The 24,565-nt window shown below is 42.4% G+C and overlaps 1 protein-coding gene across 13 annotated transcripts in view; it reads left to right on the top strand.

The window, feature by feature from the left end:
* The window catches only part of IQSEC1 (IQ motif and Sec7 domain ArfGEF 1), a 3,055,115-nt gene that overhangs the window by 2,983,336 nt on the left and 47,214 nt on the right, over positions 1–24,565 (top strand). For all 13 annotated transcript variants that reach the window (XM_069643967.1, XM_069643968.1, XM_069643965.1 and 10 more), the window contains one exon: positions 7,679–7,778. In XM_069643967.1, the coding sequence (XP_069500068.1) occupies positions 7,679–7,778 (100 nt within the window). The remainder of the gene's footprint in view (positions 1–7,678; positions 7,779–24,565) is intronic.

Below are 24,565 nucleotides of genomic sequence, written 5' to 3'. Positions count from 1 at the left end.
CACTGATACATTTCATCAGCTGAGTATGGAAACATACCTAAGCATTTTATATATAGAGATTGTTTTAAAATTGATGATATTGCCATGAAGCTCTGTAGCACTTTCGTTGCAGACCATCAAGTAACAGTATTGCAGGGTAAGTTTCACGCCTCAAACCTCTCGGAGTGCAACTAGTTCCACATTAGGGCAGACATGAGTCAACTTTAGTTCATTGAAGCATTTGGTTCTACATGCATGTGTCCGTTTATACAGGACTCATAATTACACAGGTGTTTCATTGTAAACTACCCCCAATCAGGCAGAGGTGGTGATTCTGAATGTAGGCAGTGTTTTCCCAGGCAGCCATTCCACATTTGACAGCATTTCATCTTTCCTACTCTGAACATTGCTGTAGAAAGCAAATTACCAGTACAGGTCTGGAAGCCGTAGAACAGACCATACATGTACATTTTGTTGCCCTGGTATATAAGACATAGATGACCGTTCTTCTGGACCAGCTCAGCCCGCTCTGGTCATCGGTTTCAGGTTCTTTTGGGGCTTTTTATTACCAATGATACAGTGTGATTTGACTCAAAACATCATTAGTAATGCTAATAAAATATTTATTTACAAACTTAGTCCACACTATCCAGAAAACATAATGGAGAACATATCTTCTGAGCTAACCACAGAAAGCACACGTTGTACTGTTTGTTCCACTACCAATATGAATATCACAGTGACCCACAGATCCATGACACTAAGATTGCCTTTATCCAGTTCTATTGTTTTACCAAACATATCACTGCATTCAGGGTCTTGCAGGCCTATACTTAAAATAGAAGTACCTAAATTACAGGACCAAACATGCAAAGTGAAGCTAGCAAATACGCAAGAACAGGAAAAGGTGGTCTTAACGATTTGGTAGCTCCGTTCACCTACTCAGTATCGTGCCCTTTCTTCGTTTGTGGCTTTTTATGGTTCAAACTTTTACCCAGTAGTGCGTGAACGCCTTATAGTGGTTTTCAATCTGCTGCTCTTCACATGCACAAAAGTGCTCAAAACCCAGTGGAGAGTTGTACTTGATACTCCTGGGGCTCTATGCTTGATAAGTAGGAAATACTGCTTCCATAAAAAACACGGCCCAGTGCAAGTCAGAACTGGGTTCTTGTCTGACCACCTCACTTTATGGGACAATACCAGACAACAGGAAATTCGTCCCTCTGCCTTCCCCCTCCTAAACTGTAGCATGGAGTGGCATACACTGATGGGCGACAAGCACTCCACAATATATATGCTTTTTTCATGACAAATTTAGAAGTATGAAATCAAGAAACTATCTACTATGGAACATTTAAAATGACCAACTATAAAGAAATGGAAATAAAACATTAGGGAAACGAAAGAAGTTATTCTGGTCAGTGGACATAGGTTTTTATGGGTAATGTATGATGGGGCAGATGGAAAAACGGTGGCCATACAGGGTTGTGAATGTAAAAAAAGGGGTGCTAACCATGGTTTTGCCCCTTAGACATGAATACACTGTGAATAAAATGGGCTAGGGTTATTTTGAGGGTAAATGAGGACTGAGGTAGTTGCAGGTCCCTCCCTGTTCACAAAACCTTAACATTCTCGAAAAAGGCATATATATTCGTTAAAAAAATCATAGAAGCTATAGTTTTCAAAGATCTTCAGAGATCATTATAACATTTCACACAACTAATTCTCTATAACAGAAAGAGCCTATTGAATACTAGACTAAAACATTGCCTTCAAAGTCGAATAAACAAAAGTTGATAAATAATATAAAAAATAGTCTGGTTTATTTTTCGAAGAAAGGCCAAACCCCCCTTCTTTAGGGAAGAGACATTCATGTTCTTAATATTAGCAATCTTACAACACGATGTATAGAACAAGCCAGACATTCCTGGATTTGTGCTAAAATGCCAAACCTTGACACCAAGGAGAAGCATTGTCATTCAGGTCCCATAATCTTGGGCTGATGGTCACTGAAGCGCTGGTTACATTCATTGACCAGGAAGATGACATCTTAAGTTCTGAAATGGACTCTGTGGTCATGAAGTGCTTGTGTCTACTCCAGGGGGATATGGAAATTTGATAATGTAATCCAGGTATAATCAGTTTTAGGTTTCTTAATCTGAATATCATCCATGTGAAATACCACATTTTGAAAACATATTTTCAAAAATATAACCTGGACATTTTGTATTTGCATATGCTGTAAATTACAGTTATTTATGTTTGAAAATGTGTTTCTTACCATTTTGTTTTAAACTTTCCTCTGCTGCAATCACTCTGTCCTCCCTCCTATCCTTTTCAGTTTTGGATATTAGGTGACAATGAAAGTGCAGCCTAGAAGCCAAAACTGTTGTCATAGGAAGTGAAGATAGGAGAGCGATGGATGTGAGAAGGGATACAAAGCCTGTGGATGTTTGGTTATTTACTCAGCCATTGACCACCTAGGCATGCTACCCCCTATTGCCATTCCCACCCACTAGCACCCCTTTGCACCCAAAACACATTTCCCTGGGATCTCTTTGAGTCTAGCTTAAACAGCCACCTGGGAGATAATGGCTTAATTGTAGCTAGAAACAAACGCCTGATGTAATAAAACTGTCTGAACCAAGTGTGCCTTCAGCCACTTGATTTATGACCAATGTATTGGTCCTTGTACATGTTCCTTGCACTTAATTCCTGTTACAAGCCAGCATTGTTTTGGCTCTTGCATAGGCATTCGATAGGTCATTTGCCAGCTACTGCCATAATAAGCCCAGTTACTAGAACCATTTGCCTGTTGTTTCCATTTTATGGGCAGGTTGTAGGATTATGGCAGTGCCTGGAAAATATGAATCCCATTCTTACACAAAACCCAAAACGATTGTTTTTTCTAATGCTTGTTTAGATTCACCCACACCCTCAGTTGTATATTTTCTTTTAAATGTTATTACAGTGAAACACTCTGCAAACTCCTGTGTGCTCCTCTTCTGAGCCTTTAATTTTCTTTAGCTGTTGCAAAGAGCCTGACTTACCACTTTGCAATAATGCTGTCCTATTGGTATAACATGGGGACAACCCCATTTGCCCCCTAAAACCATGTGACTTCATCTTTCATTTTTTGGGCCATTTTTTAAAATTAACTTTAAACTTTCATACATTTGTATTTTTCCAGCGTTTGTGCTTTCAAACTTATATTTTCACTGAGTCATCTTAAAAACGTGTTTTTCGAGTTCAACATTCCATCTGTTTTTACGCAAACACCTGATAGTAATGTATCTTGGTTTTGCCTATTCACATAGATTTCTGTACTGTGCGTGCGTAAATCATGCACAGCCCAACTTGCTCATGTACATGTATGTGAGACACCGAAATGAGTGCCTTGACCTCAGGTCCTGTCGCAGGTTCTGAGCCGAGAACTTGCAAAGGACCAAAAGTAAAGTTAAAATACTCCTTTTTAAATCTGCCGCATTTCACGTGTAAGTAAATCATGCATCTGTGGTGCGCAAAGTACGTTTGCAAAACACATTCTCCCTTTTGTGAATCTGCCTGGAAGTGTGCACAGAGCGCCGTTCTGAACATATGACTCAACCCTGAAACGTCTTGACAGAGTTCTTCGAGTATTTCAAGGCAAGTAGGAGCATGCAGGGCCTTAGAGGCAGCAGCGCCCTGGGCAAATTGGCTCACCCCCTCCCCGCATGCTCCTGCTCGACAGGGGGAGAGCAGGGAGTGGGAGGGGCAGGAGCGCCACATTTGTTTTGTCCCTCCCTGCTCCGGAGTCTCGCAGGGGGTTAATCACTGGACTAGGGCGCTCATGCATGCGCCCTATTCCAATGAAAACCTTCTGGGTCCCGCGTCGGAGCAGGGAGGTAATCATCATGTGAGCATCAGCACCCTATTGTCATTAAATGTGCCCCTCCGCCGCGGGCGCGATTAATAAACCCAGTATCAGAGCTACGCTCCCCGCTCTTGAACACAAGATCACTAGTTAAACACTCAATAGAGGTCGCTAATTATATAGAGTCAAATAATTTAGATATCTGCGCTTTAACAGAGACTTGGGCTCCAGTGCAGCCTGTCCAGCTCTTAATGTAGCCATTCCAGCTGGCTATGTAATGCTGAGGAAGGACAGAGGGGGTGGAGTAGCGATAATTGTGAAGGACTCGCTCTCAGTTTAGGAGTCTCCTGGTTTCATTTTAGAAGGTATTGAATCTATTCATCTTAAGATAGGCCTTAATGCAGAGACTACCATAAACTTTCTGCTCTTATATCGACCACCTTCTTGCAATCTGCAGTTGGCTGAGGCTCTTAGCTCATACGTTTTACCACAACTCAAACCAACCTCTAGATTTATTCTTCTAGGTGATTTTAACTACTGGTTGGGAACAGACACTGATCATCTCGCTGCAGAGCTTAAACAGTCTTTAGACAATTTGGGATTCTCCCAATTAATGTATTCCCCTACACATGTATCTGGCCACACTTTGTACTGGTTGGGCTGTCTTAATACTAACTGTTTTGATGTTGATGCCAGCCCTTTCCCTGGTCCGACCACTTTTTCGTGCACTTCAAAATGCACTTGCCCTTTCCAATGAATATTCCAATTAAGTCACCCAAACTGCTGGTGCGGAATCTAAAAAAGATTACGACTGATAACATTGAGCCTTTGCTAAATGACAATCTTGTAAACTTTCAGGCCGAGATGTCCCCACAAGACATGGCTGTAGTTCTAACAAATAATCTGGTATGCATATCAGATAAACTAGCACCGCTTAAATTTAAAAAAGGTTAAAGAGAATGAGCACAAAAGCAAGGCTTGGTTTTCGGTGGATCTTAGAACCAAAAAATCTGGGGTCAGCAAAGCTTACTTTGCATGGAAAAAGGAACACAATCCAGCATTATTAGTGAAGTATAAGAACACAGTACGAGAGTACAAAAAGTGAATCTTGGACACAAAAAGAGACTTTCATAACGGCCATATTAACATGGCCAAATCTAATACAAGGGACATTTTCAAGATATTAAAGGAACAGGAAACCACTCCTGCACCCCTAGACTCACTAGTAAAAACTGATGGGGAATGGTGTCAACTCATACAGGATGGCTTGCACAACAAACTTCATAAAATCAGGTCAACAATGCTTGAAAAAAGGTTGTCTACCACTGATGCTAGTAAGGAAGTGATTAAAGGGTTTATTCGTGACCCGTCAATTCCTCATTTCAACTTTCACTCGATTACAGAGAGTGAAGTGATACAAATCATAGAGCATATGAAACCATCTCAGTGTAGAGGAGACGCTTGTTCCTCTATGATAACAAAAACATGCCCACCGCTACTCATTAAAGCAATTTGTACTTTCATAAACGCTTCTCTAAAGGAAGGTAGTGTACCACATGAGTTAAAAGCAACTATGGACCCCCCCATCCTAAAAAAAAAACGGGATTGGCTATGGACTATCCGCTTAATTTCCGACCCATCTCCAATATGCCTTTTTACTCAAGATCTTGGATAGAGTGGCTTATGGTCAACTTGAAGAGCACTTGGATCTCCATCCCATTCTTCATCCGAATCAGTCAGGCTTCAGGAAGAAATATGGGACGGAAACCGCCATTTTGGAGCCGAAAACTAAATTAATGGGGGAAATGGATAGAAGTGGCCTGTCCTTGATTATCTCATTAGATCAATCAGCAGCATTTGATTTAATCGAACCCTCTATCCTCAACCCAAGGCTACAGGAGGTTGCAAACCTCTCTGTTTCGGCAGCTATGTGGATTGCTTCATTTCTAGAGCACAGAACAAGCAGAGTTTGTTCAGCCACGGCCGAAGCTACCCCTCTTTCAGTTCTTTATGGGGTACCAAGGGGCAAGCTTGTCGCTATGTCTGTATAATCTGTTCATGGCCCCTTTCTTCTTCATGCTTCAGGAGGAGGGGGTTGTGTTTTCTAATTGTCGTCAAACGACACCCAATGTGTCATCTCTTTAACGGGTCATCACAAAAATGATGAGGAGGTTAATAGAGTATTTGCACTGATTGAAAAGTGGATACTTTACAACTTCCTAGCTCTGAACCGCAGCAAGACATAGCTGCTGATTGTAGGCAGTTCTAAGGCGCTCAACAACTTATATCAAGCCTATAGGGCACTTAACTTGGGAAATATTATCTCCCCATTATCAAAAACAAAAATCTTAGGAGTAATACTGGACCCAACATTAAGTATGAAAGCACATGTTTCGTCTGTGGTGGCGGGGGTAGTTTATTATACTAAATTGTGGGCTCACTTGAGACCCATGATTTCCCAAGAAAGCGCTGAGACAATAGGCAGGGCAATAATCGGTGCTAAGTTGGATTATTGTTGCAGTCTCCTGCTGGGTATCAGTCAACGAGAATTGAATAGACTTCAGGTCGCCCAGAATTGGGCGGTCAGAGTAGTACTCAGACTCCCCAGGGACAGCCATGTAAACGAGGCTAGACGCTCCTTGCACTGCTCCCTGTTGAATCCCGGATTAATTTTAGAGTGCTTGTTATAGACTTTTAAATGCTGGCTTCAAATAATGCCAGCGTATCTACAACAGTACATAAAAGAGAAGTTTAGTCAAAGACTTCTGAGATCGGGTTCCCTAAACCAGATCATAGAGCCGAGATGTAAGACATCAAAAGCAGAAAAAGGAGCATTTAATGTGAAGGCCCCCTCGCTTTGGAATAATCTTCCCATAAGCTTGAGGAGGCACTCCTCTCTCCTCACGTTCAAGAAGGAATTGAAGACCCTCTTATTCGCCTGACATTTTTAAAAAACTCGGATACTCCCTACGGTACCGTCTGGGGATCTTACAAAATCTCCTTAAGGCCTCCTGGACCTTGCCTTTTTTTTGTTGACTTACTCTGTCAGTTTTGTTTTTGTCCTTTTCTGTAGTCCGCGCCTTTATGCCCGAGGGTCAATAGTGTGCATAACAAATGTAATGTAATAACAAAAGGGCACCTGCCGCAACTTTTCTCACTACGCCAGCTCGGGGGAGCCCTTAAAAGACTCCCCCAACCTGCGGCTAATGGTGCCCTGGGGGGGCATGGTGCCCCGGGCAGTCTCCCGGCCCGCACCCCCCTTAAGGCCGGCTCTGGGAGCATGTGTTTTGAAGAGAGCTCTGAGAATAATTCTTCCAACACTCTGGATTAAGAATGCGGCCCTGTTAACTCATTGAATTTATTCAAAAATATATTGGTAGGCCAACTTCAGAGTGGCTCATTGCCCCAATTCTGTCAGGCCAGCAGAGGTATTGGTGCGCTGCTGCTTTCCGTGCTCGCCTCATTCAAAGGCTGGTGAAGACCATCTAAAACAAACCCACTCCTGATTGATGCCGGCTCTTACGGTCATGGGCAAGACCTGGCTGAGGGAATAAGCAACACAACGAAGGTGGCAACATTCGGAAACCTAGGTTAGTGCTCTGGGGCGCTGACTTTGCTGTCCATTCTGGATGGTCCGTAGTTTGCGGTGATTTTTTACAGCCTTTTGCATCTGCAGCATGGACAATTTCAGCTAGGGGCACAGTTTCATTTTTGACAAGGCATCCTGTGAGATCCCTAGTTTCTGGGAACACTTGCACTTCCTACGGAAGGAGAGAACATGTCTGAAGTTTGTTCTGTGTATGATTACTTTGGTTGCACTTTCTAAACTCGATTCAACACTTTCAGGTCACCAAAATCTTCCAAAAGAAGAAGAACTCTGTGACGTACAGTTTCCGCCAGTCCTTCTCTCTCTACGGGATGCAAGTTCTCCTCTTTGAGAATCAGTGTAAGTGATGTTTTTCTTTCTTTTGTGAGCATTGTTGTTGTCCCCTGATGAGATGATGTGGAACGTTCCTTCCAAGTCGTTGCCGGCATTCAGTTGAATGGCTCCCATTGTTGGTTGCAGGTGTGTTTTTGTCTTGATCAGGCAGTGTGCCGTGAGCAGGGACAGTTTCAGGCGTTTGACAATAACAGCTGTGAGTCATCATACTTCGGTTAGCATTAAACTGCGAGTGCAGATGAGAACAATGTGTTTAGGACATCACTCATCCGAGATGTTGTGCTGCAATTACATTCACCTTCTCAAAGTAGAGCCATTGGAGTAGGATTTTTCACAGATGCAGTTCTGTCACACTATGCAAAATGTTAACATCAGCATGTTCTGCACTTGGCATTCTAGCACACTGGAAGTCTCTCTACCATGACGGAACAGCAACATGACATTAAGGTGCCCGATTCACAGAAGCCTTTTATAATGGTGCAATCACATTGAAAAATGCTCTGTGAATTAGGACCTTCGTCCATTAAAGGCGGGGGAGATGCCAGGCGGCGGGCCATGTTTCAGAAAGAAAACAGTACCATTATTCAATTTTTAGGGTAGGTTTTCACCCATAAAGCTAGTGAAGACAGACCCTTAAGCCCATCTCCTGACCACCCCAGTATCTATCCTTTCTCTGCACATAAATGTGATTCCTTGTAAAGTTTAAACCATGTACCAGGTACTCCGAAGAAGCCAGCAGACCACATGCTTGCTGTGCATCAAATGAAATTACATTTTTGGCAAAAACGTTATGCACAGTTTTCAAACTGTAGAAGGAATACCAGCCCTAGCTTGTCACATATGTGTTATATATATATATATAATATATATATATATTTTGTAGGAAAGTCCATTTGAGCCAAGTCACCCATTCCACAATGCCACCTAGTGGTGTTGTGGAATGGGTGACTTGGCTCAAATGGACTTTCTGACTTTCACATTTCAGGTGAAAGGTCTTTTTTCAAACCATTTTAAACCCACCATATCTTTCTTGGTGTTATAATATGCATTGAAAGGTGTGAAGAGTGTTAGTTCCTCTACAGAAATCAGAAAAGGGTGAATGATTGACATGATCACAGGGATCAGAATTGAGACTCTTGGAAGCATATTTCCAATTGGAAGCACGGGCAAACATTGTGATAGCACATTTATTAAGCAGTAGGCATAAGTAAGGACAGAACTCCCTTGTCTCACAGAAAAAAACGTATGTAAGGGTGAGCTTGCCATTTAAAATGCCTTTGCTGATAGACAATGATACCTGTATTTAAAATAATCTGTAAATCAAAGAATGGGAAAGACAAAAAGGTAGGGTGGTCCTTACTTACAAAATGGTTTTGCAGGACACTTTAGAAGCGGTCGTACATCAGAAGCAGCCCGCCATGTGCACTGTTCTATACCATGTCATTCACGCCCTCTACCACCACCCTAGAATTTTTGGTAACATTAGTGGCAGATGGCTTTTGCTACACATGCACAGCCAGTTTCGGACTGGGCCATAAAATCGTCTAGGGCACCAATGAAAAAGTGGCCCACAATTGCAAATGGCAATTCATTCCTTTTGTGACACTGTTTGAATAGTAACCAATGAGATGGTTTTTGATAGGGTGATGCAATTTGTGCATTTTAAAGAATTTTGATTCAGCAACACAGATCAAACTTTTTAGCTGCAGAGTGAATTAACTCATCAAACTGGCACGAATTGGCCAAATAAGTGGGCCACTTTGACCAAAAAAATTGGTCAACAGCATTTTGTGTTTGTTTCGGCCATGGGTCTATTGTCCCATAGGGCTGTCTGAGCTTGTACACAGCACACATAAACGTTAGGACGTTTGTGTATGCATTTCTCTGACCTGTTCTGTCTAGGCCCTATGGGGCAAACGAAATGCAAACCACCTCATTTTAATTTGTATGGACACAAACAGAAGTGTTGTCACAGAAACGGGCATTGCAAAGAGCGATGTCAGTGTTTGGTACCTAGAGGCACCATGACAAATTACACCACACGAAGGTGCCTTGACTAACCGAGAGACACCTTTAAAGTCTGAAATACATAAATGGGCACTATTATTATAAATGGAACGACTCTACAGCCAAGTAAACCATGAGTGTGGCTTTTCTGTATAATGGCATTAACATAATATGATAACCTGGAGCTGTGAACTGAATCACTTACAGGGATTCCCGATAAGACACTGAGATTAAATGGTTTGCCCAGGATCCAAACACTTTGGATAAGTATTGAAATTAGGATATGTTATGTTATGTTACTTTGCATTTATATAGCACTCTATATATCATGGGCATGACCTCAAAGCGCTGGTAGGTTGAACACCCCCGGGGACCGCAGTCTAGGTCAGTAGAGAGAGCAAGTTTTGAAGGGTGCATGTGTGCACCAGATATGTGTGCAGCTGATGTAATTGCCTGGTGGTAGCTGCATCCTAGCGTTAGGAGTGGTGGTAGTGATAATATCAGTTGAATGTGTGCAGTCTTGTGGGTGGACACCCAGACTGGGTTCTGGCTGGGTTAGGCCTGTAGGGCGCTTATGTGCGCAGCTAGGCCGGTTTGTCATGGGATATAGCTGCGTTTTATTAGAGTGATGAGGTGTTCATGGGGTAGTGTTCGTATGTGAGCAGCTAGGCCGAATTTATCGAGGGGTAAACCTGTATTCTAATTGTGTGATGGTGTGGAGAAGAGAGTAAGCGTGGTGATATATGATATGATGGTTGATCCACGGACGAGGGGGACGTAGTGACACTCCCACAGGCCGTGGGCAGCACAAGGGTGAAGACTTGCCACTGTACTCTATCTTGAGAATCTCGACCATTAAGGGTAGGGGTAGATGGGAATATCATGCAGCGACAGGGCCCGGGGGGGTTATGTGGCAGAGGATGGGAGGAGGCATGCGTACATAGCGACAGCACGGGAGCTGGAGGGGGTAGGGTACAGCAGGACATCATAGAGGGGCTGGGCTACAGCGAAAGGACGGGGCAGAGGGATACATAGAGACATCACAGGGAACAAGGAAGGAGGCAGGGGTACACAGCGACATCACGGGAACTAGAGGGGTGGGTATGCGGAGGGATGCATAGCGACGTCAGGGGATATGGGCAATTTAAGTACTTGCACAGAAAAGGTTTTTCACTCGAAGAAATAATCGGGCATTCTAAAGGGACTCACCCTCTAATATCTCTGAAATATTAACAGGTGTTCAAAAAATCATGATTAAGTGTATTTATTAGAACAAATCCATAGAAAAGAAAAAAAGAATATCATCCCCAAATTAGTTTACAACCAAATAAGGAAGATTTATTTGTACAAATAAGTTTGCCGCATAAAGTAATTACATCAAATAAACTATACAAAACACAATGTTTTCTATATTTCTTTGGATTTGGCTAACTGACCTTTGGTGTGTGGGCTGGCACACTGTATTTTGTAAGGGGACTCCACCCTGATGATATTTTAGTTGTGTGTTGTCCCTTGCTGACTATGCGTTTCAAGACATAAACATCCCTTCTTCAGGTCAATACAATGTGTCTTCATAAACTCTAAAAAAGGAGAAAAATGTGTGTTTATAATCCTTAACATTTCACTGGTACTTTGATGACTGATATATCAATTGACATACTGTCACTAACCTTATCTCAATCTCACTCATACAATACTTTACATTTCATTGTGTCCATGTGGTTATTCCATGAGCCATGTTCATCTCACATAACCGAAAGTAAGACCAGCAAATGTAGCTTAGTGACTCATTGGATCAAATTATTATCACATAAAAAGAGTGTAGATAACATTAGCATTGTCTTACCATGCTCATGTAAATCTTGTCTGCGCTGTGTAAAAGTCAGCCTACTCACTTTGATGTAAATCTGTGTCCTGTCAACCAATAAGATATATGTATAAAATGGCATTGTCAATACTAATAAGCTACTAGTCGTCAAGGCGGTCTGCCACCCTTGCAGAGATTTCCCCAGCTTACCTCTACAACTTAAAAGCAAGTTCTTCAAGCGCAGGAATCGATGCCGACTGTGAAAAACAGCTGCCGATCCCGCACTCGAATTGAGACTGAGTTAGCATGACTTATGCTATGTGTGCAGAACGCACTTACGTTGGTTGTGTGCAATTCAGCATGTTGTTACGATAACTCTTGGGCGCCATCTTAGCCTAGTGTTTAGTGACCGTAAGATACATTGGGAATCGCAATAGTTTCTTGATTTATAAAAGTTACAGTGCTTGAAGCATCACATGCAGAACTGTGAAACCTTTGATTCCGCCCTAAGCAAAGGTGTGATTTTTCCTTCTGCCGGATTGGAACCGGATGTGGAACGCCGGACCGAACCTTAAAATCGGGGACAGTACCTCAAAATAAATGACTGTTGGCCACCCTTCAGAGAGGAATAGAGGGATACGGAGAAGGCCTCGAAATGGGCGTATCCTAATTGTAATAAAGGGGGCAAAGGACATTCTCGTCATTGCATCAAATAGGAAAACATTGCTAACGAGGAGAAGCAGCATTTTGTGGGTGCTCCTTAGCCCAAAGGATTAAACACCAAGTATTTTAAGGCTGCAATTTAATTCCTTCAAAAGATTTGTTCACATATTAGTTTGCCACTCAGAAACATTTTACTTGGTTTTATTCCCTCCACGCTATTTTTCGGAGTCGTGTGGCATACATGCACAATTAACACAGCACGCTTCAAAACTGCTGTCTACTTTTCATCTGCTTGATTGTTTTGTCTTTCACATTTTTGGCAGTCATTACTGCATGGACATTTGAATACATTGTGTTTTACTCGCTGACGGCAGTTGATGAAAAGAGTCACCCTTCACATTGCTGCAGCAAGAAAAATCTTTTTGTGTGTAAAAATGTCTGATTTTTCAACATGTCTGCTTTTGTAATTAAATCACTTTCGTTATTTGAGAACATAGATCGGGTTGTGGATAAACGCTCCATTTCTTGTCAGCCAGTGAAATGTCCTAGTTTTTGTTACTGCGTTTTTAATCGCTGTACCAAACTTAGTAACATGTCGCTGTATTTTGCTTTGTAGCAGATGAGGAGCTTAATGGCCTGCCTATTCTCTTGTAATCTTACTCACTTTACTTCTAGTTACACAGAAACTGCACTATTGGACCTAAAAACACAAATGGGTGAAATTAAAGACTCTGAAAATGTAGCCCTTTTACCACTACTAAACTTGTCTGCCGTCTTCGATTTGGTAGATCACCAAATCTTTTGCCAACACCTCGCCTCAGCAGCCAATTTTCCCCCTAAGGCTATCACATGGATCTCCTCCCTGTCAGATGGAACTATGAGGCTCTGTTCAGCCACAGCTTCAGCCTCCCCTTCCCAAGTCACATGCAGCGTCCTGGAGGGATCTTGCATAACCCCCACTTTGTACAATATCTTTACAAAGCCACAATAGAACCTCTTGGACGCATCTGGCATCTCCTACACAAAATATGCAGACAATACGCACGTCCTTCTACCCCTTACGGGAACTTACCCTGCCAACCTACTTTTCCTCCAAGCAATCTTTCAGAAGGTTCAAGTCTGGATGGCTGTACATCGGTTATGCCTAAACGATGACAAGACTGAGATCCTTCTCGTAGGCACACAACACGCTCTAAGCAAACCTGATTGGGCCTACAAATCTTTCCACATCGAAGGCAACATCATCCCAGCCTCCAAATCTATCAAGACTCTAGGGGTACATTTGGACGCCACCGTGTCACTCGCGAGGCAGGTTTATGCCAACGCCTCTTCAGTAGCTCACACATCCAAGCTGATCAACGCCTGCAGACCTTTCCCCTCCATCGACAGCTGCAAGACACTAGTCTGGGCTTTATGCATTATTTGCAGGCTTCCCCTATCAAATCATCAAGGAACTACAGGTCATCCAAAACAATGCCCCAAGAGCAGCTCTAAGCATTTCCAAGCGGGCTTATATCTCTGCTGCAAGAAAGAAAACACACTGGCTCCCAATTCAAGAGAGAATCATTTTCAAAACCATGGCCATTGCACACACATGCCTGTCGAATATTGCCCACAGATACCTCCCTCAAAAACCAAAGAAGAACACAATCAATCAAACCTATCTGTTCCTACTACGCCCACCAGCTCACAATCCCCAGATATAAGAGGAAGAGATATGGAGAACTGAGCTTCCCGGTCATCACTGCAAAAAACTGGAACTCTTTACCGCTTGAACTAAGATCAGACCAGTCTTATTGGTCCTTCAGGAAACAGCTTAAGACCTTCCACTTTGCACAAAGTGAAGGCTGATCTTTGCTCTCCCTCAGTTGTCAACTGACCGTTCAAACTGACAATGATGTGATGTTTGCTGCCTATTTGCAAGTTGAAGTGTAACATGTCTTGTTATAACTAGCTCCTTGATGCCTTCAGGTTCAGTGCGCTCAATACATGTAAAAATAAATAGAGCGTTGTTCAAACCACTAATCCTGTCTTGTTAAGATCCTCTTGAACTAGCTATTATTTTTTTAATCGTCACCATGTGACAATAAAGTGACCCCTAGTTCGTGGCCTCTGAATGTTTACATTTTGTGTATAATAAAGAATTGTTATCTCATGGTTTGAAGTAAATACTGAATTGTGATAACTTGTCAAGGCGTCAACAATTGTGTTATCGGAATTGGACATGTTTTTGATCCAATGGTTCCCTGTGTGATTTCTATACTACAAAACCTTATCAACTGTATAATGGAGGTCTCCGTCTCCCACGTTTCTGATTGTTAAATGGATTCACTTTTCAACATTTCCATAACAACTTTAGCACAAGAAGGCTTCCGAGTTGCTTTTTGTGGTCATTCCAGAATCTAAAATAGTGGTTCAAGATCAGAGTAATAACACTATGAATTTATGATGCACATCTTTCAGGCTTGTTTATCTGGATGCTTTTCTGACAGCTTCTGTGCCATCTCCATGTCAATCATGGTTAGCAACGTATATTAATAAAACTGGTCACTGTTTGTAATGATGCATATGATTCCTGAAAAACTGCACTCCACAATAGGTTCCATTATGCTGTAACACTGAGCAGCTATCGGTCTCCTCTGAGGGATAGTGCGATCTTTAGGGATCTTTTAGGGCACAATATAAGAGCAAAGTGTGTGGATTCTGTTTTCTGAAGTATTTTGCTATTTCTCTAAACATGCCCATTTCAGCTTGGATTATAATAGAACTCTGCTATTATCATTCCAATCATAATCCAGTATTTCGTATGTTGACGAATCTTATAGTTCCCCATAAGTCGGGCATTAAGAGTCACTTGCACACAACACACAATTTCTTCCTCACAAAGAGTCAGTTTGCTCTCGCCAATAGCTAGTGGTGAGTGCAAATTTTAAGGCAGCGACACTCCTTTATCTTCCTTTTTGATTATAATTGTCATCCTTTTGTAACTTCAAAATGCTAATTCCTTCTTCGTTGCTGATATTAAACAGATACTTGATTTTATGAAACAGGATCTTTTTTCACTTTATTTTCCATTATGTAGCAACATTTTTCTATTGTGTACATGTGGACTGAATGACTCTTGGGTTAAAATTCTTAATGCCCTGTACGATTATGTGTGTTTTTGGAAATGTAATTTTAATTTCAGTGTTCAAAAATATTTTTGCACTTCCAGTTCTGTCTCAAATTATTTTCTGTTATTTGCAAGGGGTACATTGTTAACCTTTTATTCAATATTATAATTTCTTAATTATACAATTTTATTTTTAAATATGTATGACTAATACAGTTCCTGTTGTGATTTTATTCAACTTAAGTTGTGTTGTTTTTTTTTTTTTTTTACCCCGCTGGATTTCCTTTAACAAAACATTTGTTGATGTTTTTTGTTAGACTCTTGTTCGGACTTTGACTAGTTTTGTCCACTGGTGATTTTTATAGCTGTGGCCAGAAGCTATTTCAGAGAATTACAACATATATGCTGAGAGCAGGCAATGGTCTCTTGGCTAAATGTCCAATAGTAAACTTTAGTGTATCTAGCATTTAGCATTAACCTCCATATTACACTACCTTCTGATAATATTCTGTATCTTAAACTAGGGAGGTGGAATAAGAGAATTATTGTGTGTTCATGTTGGTGCGTCACATGTTCTGATGTGTCTAAAACCTCTTGCTGAACAAGTTGATCGATCTCAATTTACACATCATAATCCCAACTAATGCATCCAAGCCCCATGGGCACACAAGGCTCCCTTCTGGACACAAATGCCTCTGTGCTCTCGACACAGAAAATCCAGGAATAGACTTGTGCAGAATTTAGGGTGCCTCTAGTATGTATGCATCAACACCACAAACTCGCATGCAAAACCTTGTATTTTGACTGTTTTCCCACTAACTTAACCCACCCCGGTTTGCCAGATCGCCTTGAGATCAAGACCATGCACATCACAGTGGTGTGTGCAATAAATCCCAGTAACGGAACATAATATGTTATATAATCCACAATTGCTCCCATGCTGTGATGGTCATTTAAAAGTGTGCATGGGAATCTTGGTGTCCCTCTAAGGTGCTGTATCTTATGGGTAATATGGAGACTTGAAGTGACAGGATTGTAGATCGGTCAGTGTTCCAAATACTTTTCCACATTGCGTTATTCCAGTTCTTAGTGTTGCAAGTTACAGGTTACAGGATATGTACATAAGGAAGACTGCATACTGTGCACACCATTTTCATCTAACACTCAGGCCCAAAGTGACTGTCACAGAACATTCACACTGAGCATCCTATTGTCAGTCTACTCCTCTCCATGCAAACCAGTCATTCACTTAATTGGCACACAGGCATATACCGGATACAACAATTTCCTCCTTCACCCACACAAACCAACAGGTTCCTCCCACTGCACAAATACATTGACTGGCAGAAGTGGGCAGGGGAGAAATAACCCTACACCAAGGAGCAGTTACTCCAACAACCTCACACATGCTACCCACCCAGGCAAACACAAGTTAGAATAACAGTATAAAGAAAGAGTGGAAGACCCTCACAAACAACCTTGACTCAGATAGGACCATGTTGTTGTAGTATCAAAGCTAACATCACGATGTAGTGGGACCAAGAATATAAGAGGTGCACTAGTTAAGCCCAAAAAACTCTGGAAATTCCAATGATGGTACATCACCGAGGTTCCAAGAAGAAGTTGAAGAATGGCAGTTGTTGGAAAACCGAGAGGGTGGATCGAAATAAAAAATGGAGAGGCGTATAATAAAACTACTGTTGTTTCCGGCCTTCCTGACTAAACATGCTCTTGGGTGACATGGGTGTCGGTCTTTAGGGCAGCCATTGGTGAGCTCGCCTCAGTGTCTCAAAGGTACTCCTTGCAGGTTTTAGGGCTTCTCGGACCCAATCTCTCGGTTCTCATTGTGGACTTAAAGGGGTTTCTAAAACCAATTTCTCTGTCTCTTTTAAATGTCCTGGTATTTCTCATCTCCTGAGTCTCTCTGGGAAGTGAGGGTGGAATCCTCTTTAAAATCTTGGATGGCTGGTGAAGAGCACTGTCACTCAGGAGCTCGGAGTAACTGCCCTATAACAGAGAATTCTTACAGGTTGTTGTCCCATCCCTCCTCTTGGACTTGATCTTTACTTGCTGGACCTGCCCATGCTAGCCAGGGTATACTTTATTTATTTTTAGGGGGCCTAAAAAATGCAGAACCGGCCACCCTGATTATTGTCCAAGGTCCATGTGTGGAGGGGTTCCAAAGGCCCGATCCATGGAGCTGGAGCATCCTGATTCACAGAGAAAGAGCAAGTTACTTTGTGCACATATTTAAATCTGGCAAAGTTGCATTTTGACACAGACTAATCAGCAGGAACAAATATAACTTGTTTAGCCATTTTGTTCCTAAAAAAATGTTTGCTTCCACAAGCTCAACACCAGTGGCAGGAAAATTTTCCAATATTTGTTTTCACCGGTTGCCTTCCCATGTGAGTCTTTTCTTCTGCAGAGTTGGACCTGGTTAGTTCTTTTTATTCAAATCATGTTGCTGCCGCAAGCAAACCCCTTTGTGAATAGGCCACAGTGTATTTGAAACTACATTTGTAATGATCCCTTTAAAGACTTCACGCAATTAGTGAAAATATAAGAGAATTGAGACAGGCATGGTCCATAGGTGCATGTGGAATGTCCTCTAGTCTTACCAGGGCCCTTCTAGGGCAAGGCAGTACCATTCAAATAGCTAGTGAAGCATCAGCAGGGGCACCAATTCGGCGGTCAAGCAACAGATTGTACCCAGTCAATCGGGAAGCAGTTGGCAAAATGAAGCATGGCCCACTACAGCAAAAGATCTCCCACCGGTGCTGCTTGGCGCTCCGATTTATTGCATTGGGATTCCGGACAGTCTTAGCCGTCCAGACATCAGCCCTAATTGGGAATCATAATGGGTTAAAATGTAAATATACCTCTATATATTGAATACTGAATTCCGAAAACGAGGTCTTTAGGGAATAAGTGTAGAGGGCTTAAGGTTATGTGTAGAGCAAATGGAATAATAGCACCAGTGATTCTTGACCAGCAATCGCTACTAATATTCTCATTTGACAAGAACAACAAAGTTCCTTTTTGTTTCTTTCCACCTTAAGGAGGCAAGGCACCTATGAATGTGATGTAGTGGCAAGATCAGACTGAGTGTGGTTTTTGCATTGCTTCCTGGACTCATTACAGAAATGCCAATAAACAAATAACTGGTACAAGAGGCATAAGTGAACAAAGTGTAGTGGTTTTAGAATCTCTCTCTCTCTCTCTGCCTCTCTCTCTCTCTCTCTCTCTCTCTCTCTCTCTCTCTTTCTCTCTCTCTCCCCATCTCTCCCCATCTCTCTCCATCTCTCTCCATCTCTCCCTCCATCCCTCTCCCTCTCCCTCTCTCTCCCTCTCCCAGTGGCATGTGTAAATAATTCATTTATCTCACTGCATGGAGTTTTCCCTCGAGTTCTCCAGTACATCCTAGCTCAAGGGCAGCCGCTGTGTGGTGTATTCATCTTTTAATACCCATTTTGCAGGTTCACAGTTCAATAATTCTGTGTCTTGGAATTCCAATTTCCTCATGTCCTTGGAGGTTCTGTGTTATTTATTAATTTTTGCCTTCCCGCTCAGGGTTCTTGGTTCTTATTCTCGATGCTTTCCATTTTGCTTTTACAGCAGTGCAGTATTTTATCAAACAGTTCAAATACTCCTTGGAGAATCTTGAACAAGATATCTCTTGCCAGCATTAATCGTTGACCCACTACTACTTTTTACATATCCAGAAGAGGAAAGGTTTCACTTGTAAGTCCTTATGCGCTAACAATTGTGGGGAAGCTTGGCAAAGCGGCATAGTACGTCATTCAGGTTAGTGCATCTTTAATCTGGATTGTCTCCAGACGATGGCGTGCCCATTTCCGTCACAGAGATCAGATGGCAGCAGCAATGCTTTTAAATTGGCTGATGCAAGGTTCACAAGCTTCTGGTCCACACAATCACATTTTCTCCTGGAATTGTGGTACCTGCATTTTTGTCGTTTCCATTTTAAGTTCCAAACGACAAATCAGAGAATTCCAAGGAAAAAGGGAGTGAATATCTTTCTGAAACATGCCGCTTGGAAACGTGAAAAGCTCTGGCAATGTGCCTACATTATTTTCAGCCCTGCCCATCAAACTCATAAAGATCTTTAGTTACTATTTACACACACAGACCTAACCTTTTCGCCGGAAAGGCCAAAAAGGTTTGTTTACTTGTTTCCTGATATTCTGCATCCACATTAGCCCTCCATGTGCCTCTCTCTTTCTCTCCCCTGCTCCCTCCAAGCTTTTATTGAGGTTGGTCAAAATCCAGTCTTGCCAAATTTCAGCATACATCCTGAATTGGCCTTATCTATGGGTGCAGAATATTGAACGACAACTTTACAGACAAGGACCTTATGAAGGCCTCATGAAGTAAGACACAGACAACAGACTTAAAGTTCAAAACAAACTGATTTATTAAAGTAAATGGTAGGATGGTTGAAGGCCTAACTTTCCCTGTGCTACAGTGGGATTTCCCTACCTGAACAAATCTAAGGAAAGTCCATCTGTGTCCAAAACCTATCCTTGCCCTCACAACTCAATCAAAGACATGGTGACCAACATAAAGTTCTGAGCTTTTTCCAGCTCTTAGCTTCTTCTTCAGCTCCCCTTCCCCAAGTTCAAGACAGTTCCAAAAGTCTCAAGATTACCTTTCTCCAGTTGAAGGCAACATAGTTCCACACAATCCTCGAGTTCCCCTCCCCAAGTTTCGGCAATAAAGTTAAAAAAGAAACAGATCTTGAGGCTTCGTTCTCAAGACATCAAATGTCACTCCTCATGTCTCAGTGTTCCCTTCCGCAAGACTTCAGCTCCACCACATATACATATTTCAGTCTTTCAAACAAATTGCTTAACACAACTCAAGGTTAACTTGACCTTGTTCCTGGATTACGTCATCCATTCACTAGCAGTGCTCCTTCTTGGTTTATTCCACAATGTATTTCGGTTCTCACAGTTCAGGGCTCACCGGTTCTAGACGCAGTTGTCAGACCACATGGTCCACCCATCACAGGTCACACAACCAGGATCCCTCTCTTTGTTGACCTCTTGGCTTCATGGATGACATTTACAGTTCTCTCACTTCTCCTCGGTAGCCTCCTGACTATGCCAGAATGTCACACACCACTTGCCAGTCTTTGGCCTTGCTGCACTGCATTTATTTGTAAAGTTCACTATGAGGTGGTCTTACTCCGGTCCTACCTTTCTATGGAGCCATTTCACACTTGTGCTTTTTCTTATATATTGTTGTCATATGGCCACTTTCCAGCTTTTATTATTTGCTTTGCCCATAAAGTGTCACTTAATTTTATATTCAACAAGCTTAATTGTGAGATTCTATTCCGCTCAGTATTCACCACATGTTCAATGTGTATAGTTGCATTCAATTTGTTGTTTAAAAACTGCTGAATGTGCTTAATTTTAAGTTCCCATTTGGTTTGGTATTCAATATACATATAGGATGTTCAATGTCAGGTTTTTCCTTTAATCTAATAAAGCATTACCTCGTCGCCACCCGCTAGGAACGCCCCTAGCTGCCAAGTGCCTCTGCCGACACTCAACTGTCATCAGCATTGTTCCTCAGCGGCTCCTGCTGCTTCCTTCCAGCCTCGCCGGTCGGCAGCCCAAGTGCTGCGAGCCATGCAGTTCGGGGCTTGTCTTGCCATCACTGGTTGCTCTGCTGCCTCAGTCTGGCCGCAGACAGCATCCCGCTCTCTCCTGCACTCCCGCAGCTCCGCCTGCTGGTTTCTCGCCACGGAGGCTCCTACTCCTGCACAAGCCCAATGGCCCAATGAACTGTGGCCTTTACAGGCTTTCTGGGCTTCTGGCCGGCATCCTGGCTCCTCCACAGGTCACACCACAGCTACCTGGTACTGGTTACCTTCCAACAGGCCTCCCTGTTGTTCCTGTGGCTGCAGATAATGTCTCCCTTTATTCAACTGCCACCATTTGACAGGTTGCAGGTGTGGACTTCCAATTTTGTTTACTTGACTATAATTAAGAGGACATGCCTGAACTTCACTACTCTTTGCAGGCACCTTCCTCGTCCCAGTACGAAAGTGATAGCATGGCATAGTGTGCATTACTCGGTGTCCTTTTTCTTGTCTCAGTGCTGTCAAGTATCACATGTGGGCAAATGATGGGAGCTGGCTTATAATAGCCCATAGAGGTCGGGGAGGGTTAGGTTGGTCGTCAATAGGGAAAAGGGGATATCATGTCTCGCCCATCTTACCCCTATTCCTTTTCACCCTCTTTCTGGTGCGTTTGGACTGGTGATATTTCCTATCATTTCCTTGGTCAATGGGACATGGATAACAATATCCCATAACTGCCTCTGGGATAAAGGGTTCTTCCTGAAAGGGAAATGCAGAATATCGCGTTGCGCCTGAGAACCTCTCATTCCCAATCCCTAAGGACCCTCCACCCAGGTGATCCTCCCTCGCTTCTCTGCCCCCAGGTTCATTATCCACAAGAGATGGCCTTTCCCTGGCCAACTGCGCAGAGGATTCAATACCCTCAGGTTTCTCACAACCTCTCTACACTGGATCCCTGTGGCAGCCAGAGACACAATTAAGATTGCAGCCCTGGCAGTCAAATGCCTTAAACCTTTTCCACTCAGATTAATTAATACATAGTTTGCTTGAACACACTGCTGCAGCTGGTGTGTAAGGTAGCAACACCTCATCGCCTGGCCAGGTTTCAAATGGGGCTCCAAAGGGAATAAGTGGTTCTTGCATCCTTACTGTGGAATGCAATACCAACCTTACTCCTCTCTGATGCTCCCGATGTGTGCTTGTCATGAACTGGACCCGTTCTGACCACTTCTGAAAAGGGTCTGTTCTTTTACTGTCCTAGGTGAATACTTTACTTTAATTCACTCATTCATTCATTCATTCAGATTGAAGTGTACTTTGGCGTGAAATAAGAACTATCTGACTTATTTAAGCCTGCTATGTTAGTTTATCTACTCTGAAAAAGTGGACATTACATGGATGGACATCAGCTTTACCTTTGCTCCTCACCAGAAATGCCACCCTCTACCACCATGCAGCTTTCTTAGGCCTTTTGTTTTTGTTAAGTAGGCAATAATTTGCAATGACTGCCGTGAACAGCCAATACGGCCGCCCTCTGTTACAATTATTTCCAATAGCCCCACAGCAAAATGTCTGAGGTGCTAGTGAATCATTTTCTTCTTCAAAAAGGAGTGTTGTTGGTAGTACAATCCCGGTTCCACACAATGTACTACAAAACAAGATGGCTGAGCAAGGAATGAAAGAAGAGAGGTAGCAGGGAAGTCTTCCTTTATGTGTTGGAGTTGGTGGGGGAGTGGGTATCAAGGGGGGCATGAGAAAGCAACCACCGGCTTACTCTAAAGCTGACCTATACTAGTAGAATCGACCCACGATCCGACCAATCTGACTAGCTGATGCATGCGTTTTGAGTAAATCACTGTTTTTGTCCCCCCCCCTCCACGCACTTCTGCCTTGCAGTTGTTCTAGGCATTCCCAAACTCTCTGTAACAATTGATCTTTTTTTTTTTTTGCCTCCGATCCCCTCACCCAACCTCATTTCATAACCTCTAGTTTTCTGGGTTCTATCCATCTTAAATAAATGCTTGCCTCTTGCACTCTGTTTATTCCCAGGAAATCATATAGCCAATTGTTAATCCCCATCAATCTTTGTATCCAGTCTATGGATGTTGAGTTTTGTAAACCATGACAATTAGAACTAGTGATTCAAATCATGCACCAAGCCAGGGTTCATCTCTAGATTGTCTCCTATGTTTTTCGAGATGTTGGCTCCAGAACCGAATACAGTGATCTTCATGAGTCACCCGTGAAAGGTGAAGGCTACCATTTTCCGCTACTTAAATGTATCCATGCACCTCAACATTCATCTTGCCTTCCCTCCCTCATTTAATGAATGAGATGTGGGGACACAGAGGAGGTTGAGGTTAAATGAGTCTTTAAGCAAGGCCACATGTTAGGCCCAATAGTCTTCAACCTGTATTATCAATCACCCCAGGGAACTGTCAGTACCGGGGTATTCCAACCTAAATTTGTCAATGCACTTGTCGAGTGGCTAGCATTTGCTGATGTCCTCCTTGCACTAAATACCAGCCAGATCGGGGTACAACAGTTTCTCGATGGAGCATAGAACTACTCTAGCTGAAATAGTCAGAAGAACAAATAGAGTGAATTATTGTTGGTTATTAGGCAGTTGAGTTCTGAACATCGTCAGCAAAACAAAATGCTTGGCGACCATTATTGGCCACAATTTGAAATGCCAATTTCATTCTCAACGCACAGTTCAGCTCCATATAAAATTATAGGGATTATTTGGCGCGATAAGCAGTCAGAATTGCTGACAATGGAAGCACCATGGTTTGAGGGAAGATATGATATAAGATATGTAGCTTTTCTTTGATACTACTTCTAACTGCGTTTATCACACCAAAAGTATGCAATGATTCTGAACAGAGCGGAAATGTGGCTTTGAATGGTTAACAGTGGCTAAAGCATTTTAATGGTTTATGGGGCCTAGGGATTATGGGCTTCCTCATGTCAGTCCTTTGTATCTGATTTGCAATGAGTTTGTTTTGCCTTCTTTGGTTACACTTGCGCACCGACGCCTGGGTTGTTTCATGCCCAAAATATAGTTTGTTGAGGATTGTGTCGTTACACACATTGTTGAGCGAAGTCCAGTTTCCATCTACTCAAACTTCCCAATAATGTTATGCTTTGTGTAGATCTTTTGGTGCCTTCACAATGTGCCTTGAAATTTCCTTTTAATATGTTGGTTACAACCAAAATTTTGGGTTGATGGAAAAAGGTGGCTTGTGAAAATCGCTGTTGTCGGATTTGTAAGTCTGCTATTGAAAACGAGACACTTGAACATTTGTATACAAACTTCCTCGGTCTCCGTATCCTAGCTAGCTGTCTTAGAATGTGAAACTGGGTTACGGAGCAGCGGTTTGTGGGTCCCTTTTTTGAAGTCTGATTCAAATTCTAAGATCCTTTCTCTTATGAGAATGTGGAACTAAATAGGTGTCTGTTTTAAAAAATCTATTTGGAGGAATTGTGACAAGATTTTGCTGGTAAGTTGTGATTTTAGTGATTTGTATGCATCTGCATATTTTACAAGCCTGCCGATAATACTCTGCTTTCAAAGGTCAAACAAAAAGATT

The sequence above is a fragment of the Ambystoma mexicanum genome, chromosome 2p, assembly GCF_040938575.1.
Source record: "Ambystoma mexicanum isolate Mex_15411 chromosome 2p, UKY_AmexF1_1, whole genome shotgun sequence".
In the NCBI taxonomy this organism is placed as follows: domain Eukaryota; kingdom Metazoa; phylum Chordata; class Amphibia; order Caudata; family Ambystomatidae; genus Ambystoma; species Ambystoma mexicanum.
Note: the sequence above shows the minus strand (reverse complement) of the source record. Positions and strands in the feature narration are given on the sequence as shown.